Source organism: Leptinotarsa decemlineata, unplaced genomic scaffold (genome assembly GCF_025532065.1).
Source record: "Leptinotarsa decemlineata unplaced genomic scaffold, Ldec_3_MD MMD2_tig00002082_RagTag_RagTag, whole genome shotgun sequence".
In the NCBI taxonomy this organism is placed as follows: Eukaryota; Metazoa; Arthropoda; class Insecta; order Coleoptera; family Chrysomelidae; genus Leptinotarsa; species Leptinotarsa decemlineata.
The window spans coordinates 8912622-8928005 of record NW_027412573.1 but is presented as its reverse complement, the minus strand read 5'-3'; the positions used below and the strand labels follow the sequence as shown (position 1 = coordinate 8928005).

General features: G+C 35.5%; 1 protein-coding gene across 1 annotated transcript in view; it reads right to left on the bottom strand.

The window, feature by feature from the left end:
• Positions 1–14959, bottom strand: part of LOC111504545 (uncharacterized) — an 89555-nt gene extending 74596 nt beyond the window's left edge. Inside the window, exon 1 of the mRNA XM_023159119.2 lies at positions 14376–14959. Coding sequence (XP_023014887.2) covers positions 14376–14704 — 329 coding nt within the window. The 5' untranslated portion in view covers positions 14705–14959. The remainder of the gene's footprint in view (positions 1–14375) is intronic.
• Positions 14960–15384: the final 425 nt, after the last annotated feature.

The window sequence follows — 15384 nt, the reverse complement described above, 5'->3', positions numbered from 1 at the left end:
AAAATCACCGAAACCGCAGAACACTTCTAACTTTATGCCTCTCACCAACTAAACAAGCTGAAACTGTTAACAAATGTTCGAGACGAGTGTACCAACATAAAAATATCACTAATCAAATGTATGTAGCCTGCAAAATTTAAACGTTCTCCTTATTACACGCTTTATATTAGCTCCACCTGTATGTAAGTATTTTTGTTTGTAACTCTTCTTTCTCGTTTGAATGATCGAGATCTGTATTTGACAGGAGTATCGACATTATTGCTTGATCTATTCGCGGGCAGATGGCGTTGTACGTAACCTCCTTGATATAATTCGAACTCACCTTACATGTATTTCTTATTTTGGAAAAAGTATTTTTACGCGCTTTTATATTAGCTTCACCTGTATGTATGTTTGTTTGTTTGTTGCTCTTATTTCCCGTTTGAATGATCGGGATCTGTATTTGACAGGTTTATTGACATTATTGCTTGATCTATTCGCGGGCAGATGGCGCTGTACGTAACATCCTTGATATAATTCGAACTCACTTTACATGTATTTCTTCATTTGAAAAAAGTTTTTTTTATTAATACGCGCGCCTGCTGCCTTATTGGTAACCCTCCTTTGCGCGCCTGCTGCTTTACTTGGTCTTGGTAGCTGTTTTTCAGGCTCCCTCTCCGGAATCGGAAAATATCAATTGTCATTTTTCTAAACAATATACGACTGATTCATCTCAAAGTTTAGATATTATTGTGAAAAAAAGCGTGGGCGCTTGTGCCAAATTTTTTGTATATCAAGCGCCAGTCGTTTTTTTCACACTAATACTAGTATTTTTTGTTCGTTATTGTTTTAAGCTAATAAAAAAAATGTATTTAACTTTTTAGTTCGATGTTCTTTAAAAGCGTGTTTTTTTAGTTTTTATAAACTATATTTATTTTTTGAATAGGCCACGTATATAGGCGAATAAATGGCGTCACAAAAGAAGACAGTGGTTATCAAATGTAATTGACGACACCCTCACATGTGCCGGATCGAAGTCGTTTACAATTAATGCAGTATTTGATAAGATTATTGTCAAACACTCTTGTCAACTGTTTATTTTTGGTTGAAGAAGAATAACCATTTTTAACTCCACCAAGTAAATAAAAACCCTTCATCTTTATTATTGTTTTCTACCCTGAGTCTGGGAACCCGTTACTGGCAAGTAGAAGTTTATATCAAAGACAAATCGAAAAACGTATTTTCAGCTGGAAAGTTTTTCCATGCGTTTAGGTTAGGTTAGGTCCAAAGTGAGTGGGTCTATTCGACCCCCCATCTCAACCCGCAACGATTTTTGTGGCTCACACCTATTCACACTCGACCAAATAAACCCACCATCTTAACGAAGCCGATTAGTTTGTATGGTGAGTAGTCTTTCAGGTCCGATGGTAAGAGTACGCCTCTGCCGAACTCTAAAAACCTGATTCGGTCCCCAGCGGGGCAGACACAAAATATATGCTCTGCTGTTTCATCGCTAATGAGGTAGTCGGATAGTTAAGGTGCAAGATTTCCACCTTGATACCCGCGACAACCTTCCCATATGAGGGTTTTTTCACGTCAGCTACACCTGACGATGCCTTCGATTCAACCGCGCAGGGCTTTTTCGCCTCTGGTTTTGGTGAATCACCACTTCAGCGCAAACGTTTGCTAACCTGCTCATGGGGGGTTTGTTCCTCTATCTGAGACAGATTCTGCGTACGCCGCTCAAGAATTTGGTGCAAGGAGGTTTCATAAAGTACCCCGCTCTTGAGGAGACGAAAGTCGTTTCCTGGCTGCACCACCAAACCTTTTTTTTAGGTTCAGTTATTGGATCAGGAGTTGGAGAGTTGAGAAGTTATCGCTCCTGATCTAAATTTACAGGAAGCAATTTACAGTTGGAGTCGTAAGCTTGACATCCATCTCCTCTGTAGACTCGCTCCTGATCTGAATTTATAGGAAGCAATTTAAAGTTGGAGTTGTAAGCTTGACATCCATCTCCTCTGTAGACTCGCTCCTGATCTAAATTTACAGGAAGCATTTACAGTTGGAGTCGTAAGCTTGACATCCATCTCCTCTGTAGACTCGCTCCTGATCTAAATTTACAGGAAGCAATTTACAGTTGGAGTCGTAAGCTTGACATCCATCTCCTCTGTAGACTCGCTCCTGATCTGAATTTATAGGAAGCAATTTACAGTTGGAGTTGTAAGCTTACATCCATCTCCTCTGTAGACTCGCTCCTGATCTAAATTTACAGGAAGCATTTACAGTTGGAGTCGTAATCTTGACATCCATCTCCTCTGTAGACTCGCTCCTGATCTAAATTTACAGGAAGCAATTTACAGTTGGAGTCGTAAGCTTGACATCCATCTCCTCTGTAGACTCGTTCCTGATCTGACTTTACAGGGAGGTCAGTTGGAGTCGTAAGCTTGACATTCATCTCCTCTATAGACTCAGCGTCAGACAGAATTTCTAAGTTTACTCTGTCCATAAAAGTCCCACGAGTAGCTAGGGAAAGAGGGTCAATCACGGCAGAGCCCCGCATCACTGTGACAAGACGGTGTGGACTTCAACTACTTTTTACAGATGGATGGAACTGTTTTTTGGAGGTATCACTTTGAAATCTTGGAGGTGTTGACAAAAATATATCCAGTTGAAGATGAACTTGATAATTTCAAGTGCAATTGAAGGATAATGTTTCCTCAGCTATAATTTGTGTTACTGAATGAAATTGTGGGATTTGAAAAAACTTCCCACTTATTCGGTAAGGTTAGGTGTGTGACGTTTCGTCTATAAATACGGTAGACATGATCAAAAACGCTGAGACAATGAACGAACTGGTCTATAATTGGAATAAGTACTATACACGTAGATAAACACACTCGTATTTCATGAAAAGAAAATAATTAATGGAGTGATGCTTTCTTTCTTGTTCCGCTTATAGCTCTGCTCCTTGAGCAATTTGCCAGTCTTCGGTAGCCACACCAAACTTTCAAATACTTCTTCGATTGGAAGAGCTAGCTTGGTACAATTCTATTTCACACGTTGAAAGTGATATATAAGGACAAACATTTTTATCATAAACTCTATATTCAAGTAATCGTTGCTTTGGCGTTTCTAAATAAACACAAACTGGAAAACTCGTTAGAAAAAAAATATTCGGCGAGTATCTGAGATCAAATAAGCCGACGAAACCGGATTAAAAACAGACGCTATATAAAAACAATTAAAATTGGCTCTCATTTGTTTGCGGGTTATCATCAGGAATGGGTATTCAAGTATTACTCCTCCAGATTCGATCCCTTTCTGACGTAACACCTCTCTTGTAACATAATCAATCATAGCAAATGCGATTTTCAATCATACGCTTGTATAATCAACAAAATTTCAAACGTCATAGCTTAAACGGAACACTTTCGTATTCCTTCCTTCTATACTTATGTATGCCTCTATCGTAGCTAAAAATAATCCATCGTAATAATTCATATGATAGGCCCACAATATCGACCAAAATATCCAAGGTCGGTACTTTCATTTACCGAAAATTAGTAGATTGCTAGAGCGAGATCAACCTCAAAGGGGTGTTAACAACCCAGTGTTAAGTCAACACTAGCCCAAAAGAAATTTCGTTTATAAAGACTCATACACAGTTGCAGTAGAAAAATAAACCCCACATATTTTGTATTTATGTATTTATGATAATCAGCTAAATGAATATCTTAGAATCGTTCACTCAATATTCATTAAAAAGGTTATTTGTCACTTTTACCTGTGTGATACTAATCGAAAACTGTGGATCTTGAAGATCGAGAGTTTTCGATTCACACAGGGGAAGGCGGCTTGAATTTATTTTATCGCGGGATAGTTCCAATTCGCAAGATATTGATTCAAATTGTATGGTGGGCAATCATAATGTGTTCAAAAAACACTTTATTGTGAGATTTTCACTGAAAACGTTATGAATTTTCATCAAGTGTCGGTCAATTCCATCACAAATCATAATGTATATGAAATGTTCAAAGTAAGTAACATAGTACCAATTCAAGTTTATCAGGAATAATATCGTATCCGTCTAAATAGTATTTCAATTACTACAATATATATGACATAAACTGCACTGATAGTAGACAAGTTCTATTAGCCTTGAACAGACAACGTGTTACCTCAGGGATAGTACTAGAGTGCCACCAAGATTTAGCCAAAGCCTTGGTAGATAATAACATTATCCTGAGGTGGGTTAAAGGGCACGACAGGAGTAAAGGTAATCGCATTGCCGACTCTTTAGCCAAGGAAGCGGCTGGATTAAGAATTTTAGGACCAAGTGGCACCCACGGCCTGATGACTTCGACAATTGCGGAACTAGTCAAATGTTACACCCATGCTCAATCTTTAAAGAGATGGGATGAAATCAAAGGATGTAATCTTGCCAGGATCACCTTGGGCGACCCTGGGAAGCTGGCGCCGAAGAAATATCTGGCAATGACCAGGAAAAATCTACGCCTTACAGTAGGATTTCTGACTGGCCACTGTCAGCTAAGGAAACACCTCCATAATATGGGGCTAGTGGACACACCTCTATGCAGGATGTGTGAACAGGAAGATGATACTGTCAGGCATGTCCTGTGCGAGTCCCGGAGTTATCGTCAATAAGAGAGTGTGTGTTCGGCGAGTCTTGGCCTACACCTACCGATATAAAGGAGATGTCTCCCAGCGACCTGTCCACCTTCCTGGAAAGGACAGGATGGACGACGACCTAGGAGGACAACTCCTCGGGAGGATGTACAATGGGTCCATTAGATTAATATGGGGCTTCTGTGCTGAACAGCCACTACACTGCGACCTTTGCAGGTCTACTGTGTGTGCCCTCATGTATGCTAGAGTTCCTTGTCTGGGCCCGTCCTTGTAACTAGACTCCATATGCCAGACCTCAAGTTCCCCATATATTGAGAGGGTTGTGGTTTTTCCTCCCCTAATGTTGCAAACCTTATCCTTGACAGACCTTCACAATAGCATAGTATGTGTACGGAGGTTTCCTCATCCTCTTGGCAAAGCCTGCATAAGGCTGTGTCTGCCAGTCCGATGTTGTTCATGTGTTTGTTGAGTCTACAGTGTCCCGTCAATAGCCCGACCAGAACTCTAGTTGATCGCCTATTCAGACTTAGTAGGTACTCCGTGAATTTTGGCGATGGCTCTTTAATGAACTATTTGGCCTGTCTCATACCCGGCGCCTTATTCCCACAATTTTGAGATTGTTTTTCCTTCCAGTTGCTGTTACAAGTTTTTCGCAGCGCTTTTGCTGTACCACAAAAGGGCGCTGGGCCAATAGTGAAGCATCGTGCTCCTTCTCGTGCTAGTGAATCAGCCTCTTCGTTGCCCTTGTATCCTGTGAGGCCTGGTACCCAGGCTAATGACAGTCTGTTTTGACTACCTAGTTCTTGTAGCATTTCTAGGCAGTTCCAGACCAGTTTGGAATTGACCTGCATGGAGCTAATTGCTTTTATAGCTACTTGAATTTATTGTATCGCGGGATAGTTCCAATTCGCAAGATATTGATTCAAATTGTATGATAGGCAATCATAATGTGTTCAAAAAACACTTCATTGTGAGAATTTTCACTGAAAACGTTATGAATTTTCATCAAGTGTTGATCAATTCCATCACAAATCATAATGTATATGAAATGCACAAAGTAAGTAACATAGTACCAATTCAAATTTATCAAGAATAATATCGTATCCGTCTAAATAGTATTTCAATTACTACAATATATATGACCATTATCTTAAACATCAAACATAAAGTAAATAAGATATCCTTGAAAGATAGGCATATGCCATCGCGGACATTTTTGTAGTAGGTAGTAGCCAAATTCCTTCAAGGGGATTAAATATCGCATGGATAACCCTGCCATCCCAACTTCTTGTGAATAACATTGTCATATTTATCATCCATAATATTTATAGAATTTTCACAATAAATGGATGTGTCGGTCGGTAGCCAGCCGGTTCGCCGTGGGTGCTTTGTTCACTCACTCGAATTGACTACCGTGTTGGTCGGTGGTTCAAGCCCTAGCCTGAACGATCGATTTTCACTTGCTATCGTCCAACCCATGTTGGAAATCACACTGTAAAATGTAAGACCTCGTTAATCCTTAGCTCGCACAAGTTTTCGACTTCTGAGCGTTGTCGTTCGTATGAGTGCGGCAGCTGGTTAACGGAAAAACAGATTTTTTTATAACTGTCATGTTTCCACCGATTTATACAAAACATCAATGATACACAAAAAACCTTCCTCTTTTGTTGAAAACATATCAAAATCAGTTCGGTACTTTCTGAGATTATCGCGATCAGACAGACAGACAGGCGGGCCGGGGAACTTGAATAAAGCGAAATTATTACTTTCAAAATTTCAAAAAAATGGTGTAAACAAAGGTGTACAACTAAATTCTGAAAAAATGATATGTTTCTAAATGAAAACTTGTTTCCATTTTTGCTGTTGAAACTCCACATATTCTTGATTCACTGGGTATGTTAGATGAAGGTATAGATAACATGCTGGAACCAGATAGTAATCGGATCTAACTGGATCTCAACATTTTTATAGCTTTTGGAAATTCCTTTTGTTTTCTTGTTATTTATTATTATCTTAAACTGCCAATTTTTGAGTACATCACTTTCATTATTTCTTCTACCTTCCACAACACGAGCCACAAAACCACACATGACCTGAGTAAGTTGAGTTTTTAGTTAACCAATTTCACACAAACTCGAAACTTATGTGAGCTAAATATTGACAAGGTCTTATATTTTAACATGCGATTCCTCGCATAGGGAAAAATTTAATGTGTCCAATAATTAATTGCGCTATCTGAAACCTTTGGAAAAAATATTTCCAAATTTTTGGATACGGCTGAAAAATCGTTGAAAAAATTTTATTTGTCGTAGAATTATTTGCCCTGCAAATCTTTGAAAAAAAAACTTTTTTATGGATTTTCTCTCAGTTTAAATTTTCTTTTGTGGAAAGGAATGAATTTCTCAAAAACGGTAATAACTTTTCGCTATATCTCTCTCCCACCCCGCAAATGAAAAAGAAAAAAACCATATCTATAGACTTATTGTGAATGTCATTTATTGGTAGCAATAAATGATATATCTTGTAAACTTTCTATAAATGGAACCGTTTTGAGATTTTTGGGAAAACGTGGTTTCAATTATTTTCTTGTTTGACCTTGTCAGATTCAGGAAAATGTATTAAAAACATGCAGATCCACATTGGGAATTGACACAATGAGAGAATTCCAAGAAACAAAGTTCACTAAGATATCTGATTACCCAGACAATTATACATTGAGTAACATCTATTCATTAAATCCTCGAATTTCCCTTTATTTTTGAATTTTAATATATCCCTATTCAGATACTAATTTGAAATGTCTTATAAAAGCTATACAAAGGTTTAATATCTTGGAAATAGATACCCTGCAACAAACCTAATCTAAGCTTCTAATCCGAATAAATCATAATCATAATTTATATAGAAAGTGAGGAATTCACCAGTGCAAGTAGCCTTTACTTAACTAACCTAAAGAGAAAATTCTGTATAATTTCATTGTGTAGATAAACGAAGTGTTCTGGCGATGCATTGAATTTATTGGAGCCTCTGGAGACACCCTACATTTTGTTTTATAAGAGAGAGGACATTGTTAGATCAAGATCTTCAAATGATGTGGTGCTACAGGTTTTTCCGGGTTTTTCTGCAGCTGAAAAAGCAAATGCGCCACTGGAATCAATGAAGTCGCCTCGGAGCGCCAATTAATTTTTATTGTTGTTTTTATTTTATTTTTTCATATATAATAAAATTCTTATTTGGTTGCGAAGATACGAAGAAAAAAAATAAGAAAATTAAAACTTCCTATTCTAACTGAATTCCAATAATTTCACACAGAATGTTTAGATACTTTTGTGACTATAGAAATAAATGAATGAATTTAAAAAATGATGATTTTTTGTGAAATCCATGATCTCATTGATTTTCATGCCTCATTTAGGTATAATAAGTTGTTGAAATCCACGAATAAAAGGTAAGAGTTGTTTAAATTTTTCATGACAAATCCCTGGAAAAAGTACCTTATACTTCCAAAAAATTCAAATGCTGTGCAAACGATGAGATGAATATTCAATCGCGCGATAAAATAAATTCAAGTGGCCTCACCTGTGTAATACTAATGGAAAACTCTGGATCTTTAAGAACCAGAATTTTTGGATCAGTATCACACAGGTAAAAGTTACAATAACCTTTTCAATGAATATTGAGTGAAGGACTCATTTAGCTGATTTTATCTTAAATACTACAAAATATGCCAGGTTTATTTTTCTACTATGACTGATTATGAGTCTTACAATAATAAATTTCATTCAATAATAAATGAAAGTACTGTCCTTGGATATTTTGGTCAATATTGTGGACCTATGATATAAATTATTATGATGAATTATTTTCAGCTAAGATAAGTACGGAAGGAAGGAATTTTGTTGATTATACAAGGGAATGATTGAAAATAGCATTTGCTATGATTGATTATGTTACTAGAGAGATGTTACGTCAAATCAAATCTGGAAGAGTAATACTTGAATACTCATTCCGGATGATATCATATAAATTATTACCATGAATTATTTTTAGCTAAGATAAATACTTTTGCTGTGGTTTTTTGGTTGTTGCTTGTATGTTATTTCATTGAAATTTCAGTTTTTCGCTTAATAAAACTGTGTTTTCAGCTAATCCTTTTAATTTTTTACAGATTCTTTCAGGGATTTCAAATCAATTTATATCATATTAGACAAAGGAAATCCGAACCGATACGATAAAGACATTCATAAGTATAGAAGGAAGGAGTACAAAAGTGTCCCATTTAAGCTATGATGTTAAAAATTTTGTTGATTATTTAAGTGTATGATTGAAAATCGGATTTGCTATGATTGATTATGTTACTAGAGAGCTATTACGTCAGATAGGGATCGAATCTGGGGGATTAATACTTGAATACTCATTTCGTATAATAACAATATAAATTTGTTATTATGAATACAATTTTTCCGCAAACAAATGAGAGCCCATTTTAATTGTTTTTATATAGAGTCTGTTTTTAATCCGGTTTCGGTTTATTCGATAACGGGAACCTATAGTGCCCGTTATTTTACATATTATAAACTTTTGCTTGGAGAAGAAAGTTTTCCCAAGTGAGTGGAAGCAGTCTATCGTGGTACCAATACCCAAAATTAAAGAACCTAAGAAATTCAAAGACTTGCGTCCTATAAGTCTTCTTCCATTTTTTTCTAAAGTTTTGGAAAAGGCTATTGCTCAACAGTTGAGAAACCACCTTCACAACAACAATGTACTTCCAATTATGCAATCTGGTTTCAGACCAAACTATAGCTGTGCTACAGCTTTATTGAACATATTAGATGATATCGTCGTAGCATCGGATAGAGACGAAATCACTGTTCTACTATTGAGAGCCCATTTTAATTGTTTTTATATAGAGTCTGTTTTTAATCCGGTTTCGGTTTATTCGATAACGGGAACCTATAGTGCCCGTTATTTTACATATTATAAACTTTTGCTTGGAGAAGAAAGTTTTCCCAAGTGAGTGGAAGCAGTCTATCGTGGTACCAATACCCAAAATTAAAGAACCTAAGAAATTCAAAGACTTGCGTCCTATAAGTCTTCTTCAATTTTTTTCTAAAGTTTTGGAAAAGGCTATTGCTCAACAGTTGAGAAACCACCTTCACAACAACAATGTACTTCCAATTATGCAATCTGGTTTCAGACCAAACTATAGCTGTGCTACAGCTTTATTGAACATATTAGATGATATCGTCGCAGCATCGGATAGAGACGAAATCACTGTTCTACTATTGATCGACTTTAGCAAAGCTTTTGATACATTGAATCATCAACTACTTCGATCTATATTACATTATAATGAACTTTGTCAAAGCACTTTGAAATTTTTCGATTCATATCTTTCACATAGACAACAAATTGTTAGGGTGGAGAACCACATGTCAGATTTCACATATACTTCTTCAGGTGTCCCACAGGGTTCAATCCTTGGACCTATCCTCTACACCTCCCATTTGACAACCTGTTTGAAACAACTCAAATATCATATGTATGCCGATGATACACAGTTGTATTATTCTTTTACTCCTGACTCTGTACAGCAAAGCGAAAATGTCATTAATGACGATTTGAATCAATTCGTTAATGTATCGAAGAAACATGCCCTGGAAGTTAATAATTCCAAATGCTCTATGATTGTATTTGGAAGGAAAGTCGCAAGGTCGAAACTTAGAGATCTGATCATAAAAATTGATGACACTGTTTTACCGGTTGTAAATCAGGTTAAGAAATCTACGAGTTTGTATCGATGATGAACTCAAATTCAAAAAACATACTTCAACATTGATTCAAAAAGCATTTGGGAAAATGAAAGTATTACACCCTCATAGGCATGTCTTGAGCCTAAAAACCAAATACCTCATTTGTGATTCGTTGATATTATCTATTTTCAATCATTATGACGTAGTGTATCATTATTTTCTAATTAAAAATGAACAACAACGAATTCAAAGAGTTCAAAACTCTTGTTTGAGATTTTCATACGGTATCAAGAAAAGAGAACCGATTTCTCATACACTCAAAAAAACTAGGTGGCTGAAAATGTACGATAGGCGGACTCTTCATTCTTCGACATTATTTCATAAAGTTATTGTCAATAGAACACCTCCCTACCTCTATAACAAAATAACTTATCGAACTGATGTTCATAATGTGAACATCAGGCGCAAAATGATCCATGTTGTTAGACACTCCATAGAACTATTCAAAAGGTCATTTACATATACGATAGCTGAATTATATAACCACCTACCACCTTCCTTTCGGTCGAAATCTGTTTCCAGTTTCAGGTACTGCCTGAGAAAACACCTTCTGAAATATCAATAATACCCGAATATATTCTATGACACATTGGCTCTTGTAGGCCATAGCTAAAATATTTGTAGTATCCTTATGTTTGTATCGATATCCGCCTCATGAATTAAATGTTGAACCCGCTATCACAATTCCAATTTTATTTTAGGTCCTTTGTTATATCTTTTTTTTGTTTTTCATCTTTTTCATTTTTTTTTGTAATGTGCAAGAGGAAAAATGAATTCTGTTCAATCTTGTATCCTATTGTCAAATTTGTATTTTGTTTTTCTCCATATTGTATCATGTTATTTCAGCTGTCAATAAATTCATCTATATTATTATTATTCTTAGGTACGTGTTAAATATTTCTTATTCTAACGAGTTTTCTAGTTTGAGTTTATTTAGAAACGCCAAAGCAACGATTATATACTTGAATATAGAGTTTATGATAAAAATGTTTTTTCTCAATGTCACTTTCAATGTGTGAAATATAATTGTACCAAGGTAGCTCTTCCAACCAAAGAAGTGTTCGAAAGTTTGGTGTGGCTACCGAAGACTGGCAAATTGCTCAAGAAGCAGAGCTATAAGTGAAACAAGAAAGCAAGCATCACTTCATTCATTATTTTCTTTTCGTGAAATACGAGTGTTGTTATCTACGTGTGTATCATATCTTCTCATAGCACATACTTACTCCATTTATAGACCAGTTCGTTCATTGTCTCATCGTCTTTGATCACGTCTACCATAGTTATAGACGAAACAACAAAACATTAAAATTTGCAGCCCAATGCAGGTCAATGTAATGGGCATTGTATAGATATTTTCTGACCTGGAAAATATATATACATTGCAGATTATTCATCACAGGATTTTCTGCCAGATGATGAAAATGGTGATAAAAAACCGTCAAAATGACAAATTATATTTTGATGAGGGTGGCAGAAGAAAAGAGGTTGAATTTTAGTCTGGTCAAAATGTGGTGTTACCAGGGTTACTATACTAGGGGTTGCGAAATGTCATTTTCTATCGACATTTGTGGCTGCATAATGCGGGCACTGCCATGTGATTGATCCAATTCATTATCCATTTATACTGAATCGTTGTGAAAAATAAACAATATGTACAATGATTGATAAATGTGAGCCCTAGTTGGAGTTTTCAATATTATTTATACAGCAAGAAATTCATCAGTTATCGAAGTATTAAAAGGAAGATGATTGTACTTATCGAGTTTCCAGTCCATGGTGAAGAAGGTAAATGTGGCAGAATCATATATACCATCGCCTGGGGACAGGACATTGCCCACATCAAAATATGTGCCAGGGATCATTTTCATAAAATAAAAAGAAGTGTATATTTTTGTTCTGACATGAACAAAGAAAAAGTTATTATATTCAGTAGAAAACTATTAATACACATATAAATTTTGCTCATTTTATTCAACACATTCTTGCAATGGAGACAGGAAATGTAAATACAAAGTAAATTCATACAGGTCCACCTTCAGGACGTCTACAGACATGAAACGTCACTTTTTAAGTTGTGCCTTTTCCATTCTGGATGTGAGATATATAAATGTCTAGTATAATGTAATCAGAAGATGATAAATTTCCTTGTAAGACAAATTTTATATACTACAATGCTTAGCGTGAATGATAAGTATTTCAATTACATAACGAATATTTGGAATGAAAACTTAATAGGAAAAAGTTATTATCTTATTCAATAGGTTTTGGAAGAAGTTGAAAGTTTTTTTTCAGTTTGCTTCCGAAAGAAATTATTTGTGAAGAGTTTATTTTGAATTTGATTACTTAAGGGGTGCCCAATTATCGGAATTGTGGCAAAAAAGTATCCACTGCTGTCTCAAAATATCATCACAGGGAAATCTGTGAAAACTTGAAGGGAGGCTCCACAATGTTTGATAAATTATTGAAACCATTATTCACACAGCATTTATGTTATGCATTAATGAAACAATACAACTATTAATAAGCTCGATACTATAAAAAGAATAAACTAACTGTGAAACTCTTACTACCGATAAAAATGTTCAAAGAAACTTTGGGAAAATTCATAAACTAAGCTCACAAAGTAATCTTTATCTCTTAAATTCAAACTCAATATCAGTAACATCAAAATTGCTGTCAATATGTCACTGATGACAACATTATTCCCCTTTTTTTCAGATACCCCGTAGTCTAAAGTTGACTCCATATCACAAACCCCCCTATATAGTAACCCTCGGTGTTACAAAAAAATCATATTAGGAAACTTTTTTTTCTTGGTGTCATCGGCTACATTGGTCATTAGCCTCGTGTCCTGGGTAGGCAATGTTAATAACTCCCTGAGCCACCTAGGGACCATCATGGTTATTCGTAGTCCGTCAGACATCTAACGTTGCATAATCATCCCAACTTCAACTAGATAAATTCTCTCGACAGAAATATCTGGTCGAGGTTGGAATCGAACTCACGACCTTCCAGACGTGAGTCGGGGAATTTTTTTTAATGTGATGTCAAAAAAATAGAGAACATCTGTCAGAAAAAAGAGATGCCTACTCAAGGAATTTGACAACTTTGTCATTTGTTAAATATTTATTCAAATGAGTTTGTTTATAAAGAGAAAATGTTGTATGATTTCAATATTCAAATGAATTCCTTCCTATATATTAAGTAGTGAATTGAGTCATAAATCTCTCAAAATGTTTGACAGCTAGAGGTTCGTCATGAAGATGAGATTTGTCATCGTTTATATACATTCTGCAAATCCATTTATGTGACTCTCAAGGTATGCGAATGTCTCAAGAATTGTTCATCAACCGGGCACACAAACTATGTCTAATCTGACAATATTCTGAACTCTGAGAGGCAGTAGCAAAAAACTCTTTAATATCTCCACAGATAAGGTTAGGAACCATGGTTGTTAGGTTTTTCAGTGAGATGAAATAGGTTGATCAAATACACAATCACACACATGTCAAGACTCAAGATGGATTACATCAAAACACAGCACCAAGAATCACAAGGTTCCAAACAGTGTTTATATAGGCAATATCACAATTCATAACAAAAATTCTAATAATGTGTGTGGACACTACCCAGTCGAGACCCAAACTCTCCCAGTGTTTTCCAGAGATTTAGTAGAAATGGACAAATCAGGCAGATCTCAAGTCAAAATAGGTATTATATTCAATGGATATATTTTATGAAATTTTAATTTCTGTGTAATTTCCGCTACTACATTCCATGTTGTTTTATTTTTATTGACCTGTCTGGGTAATTTTTTGCATGTGAAGTTCTACCTCTTAAATATTAGTGGGAAATTGTTTTCAAAGTTATAACATGTCTGAAAAATACATTTAAACATCAATAATAGATAATAACAGGAAGATTGGTAACACTCACTTGTAAAAGTCATTATCTGAAACCATATCTCTAATACTATCTTCTGGGTCAACAGGAGTTTTTCGTCTGTGAGGTTTTGGCAATAATACTTCTTCATCGTCCAAGAAGTCTTCTTTAGTTGGAGTAGAGTAAGGAGTTATATCCAGCAGATTTTCTGAACGTCCGTGGTGAATTTCTTCGGGAACAGGAATATCCATAGAATTCTGAAGAACTAGTTCATCACTTTTGCTAGATGCTAACTCATTATATAGTTCACTTTTAGATGCACGATACGTGTCCAGAAATGATCGAGGAAAAGTGTCTCCCCGAGAAAATATTAGTTCAGTCATGTTTCCACTTTTTCATATTTTTTGGACTTATTTCACCATTGTCTAATATTCACAAGAAGTAAACTGTCACACATAAAAATGAAGCCAGTTATGTTCAAAATGAAACACTGTTAATTAATCAATCACGCAAAACCGATTTAAAATCATATCTAAAAATATAAATGAAATTATTTCTACTCAGTCAGAGCATTCATTTACATGTTACATACTTCCACCTGCGTACTTCAAACTGATAGCTTAAAACCATCAAAACAAATAGAAACTGTCGAAAGTAACATGGAACATTAGGTCATCAATAAAGCAGTAAGTTCATTGTTACCAACCTAAATATTTTAATGAAGTAACAGAACATAAAAGTGTCTCTGTTAAGGGTAGTGCAAAAGGAGCAAAGTGCTGCTCAGGTAGAGGAAGAACGTAATGATTTTTTTAAAGTCAGTTGATTTTCAATTCCAGAAATTGAAAATGTCTCATTTCTTGCATTGAGGAATTAGAGGAAATGCATTCGAACATCGGTGTCAATCACATGTCAGGTTGTCCTTGCTCACAATGGAGTACGCGTTTTCCTTATGTGAAAACTTTGAATTTCTAGGATATTTTTCCAATTTTGTTTACACGGTTTTTAATAACTTAACCAGAAATGTAGTTTATTGATAGACCGAAAATCTCAGTAGTTCCTGAAG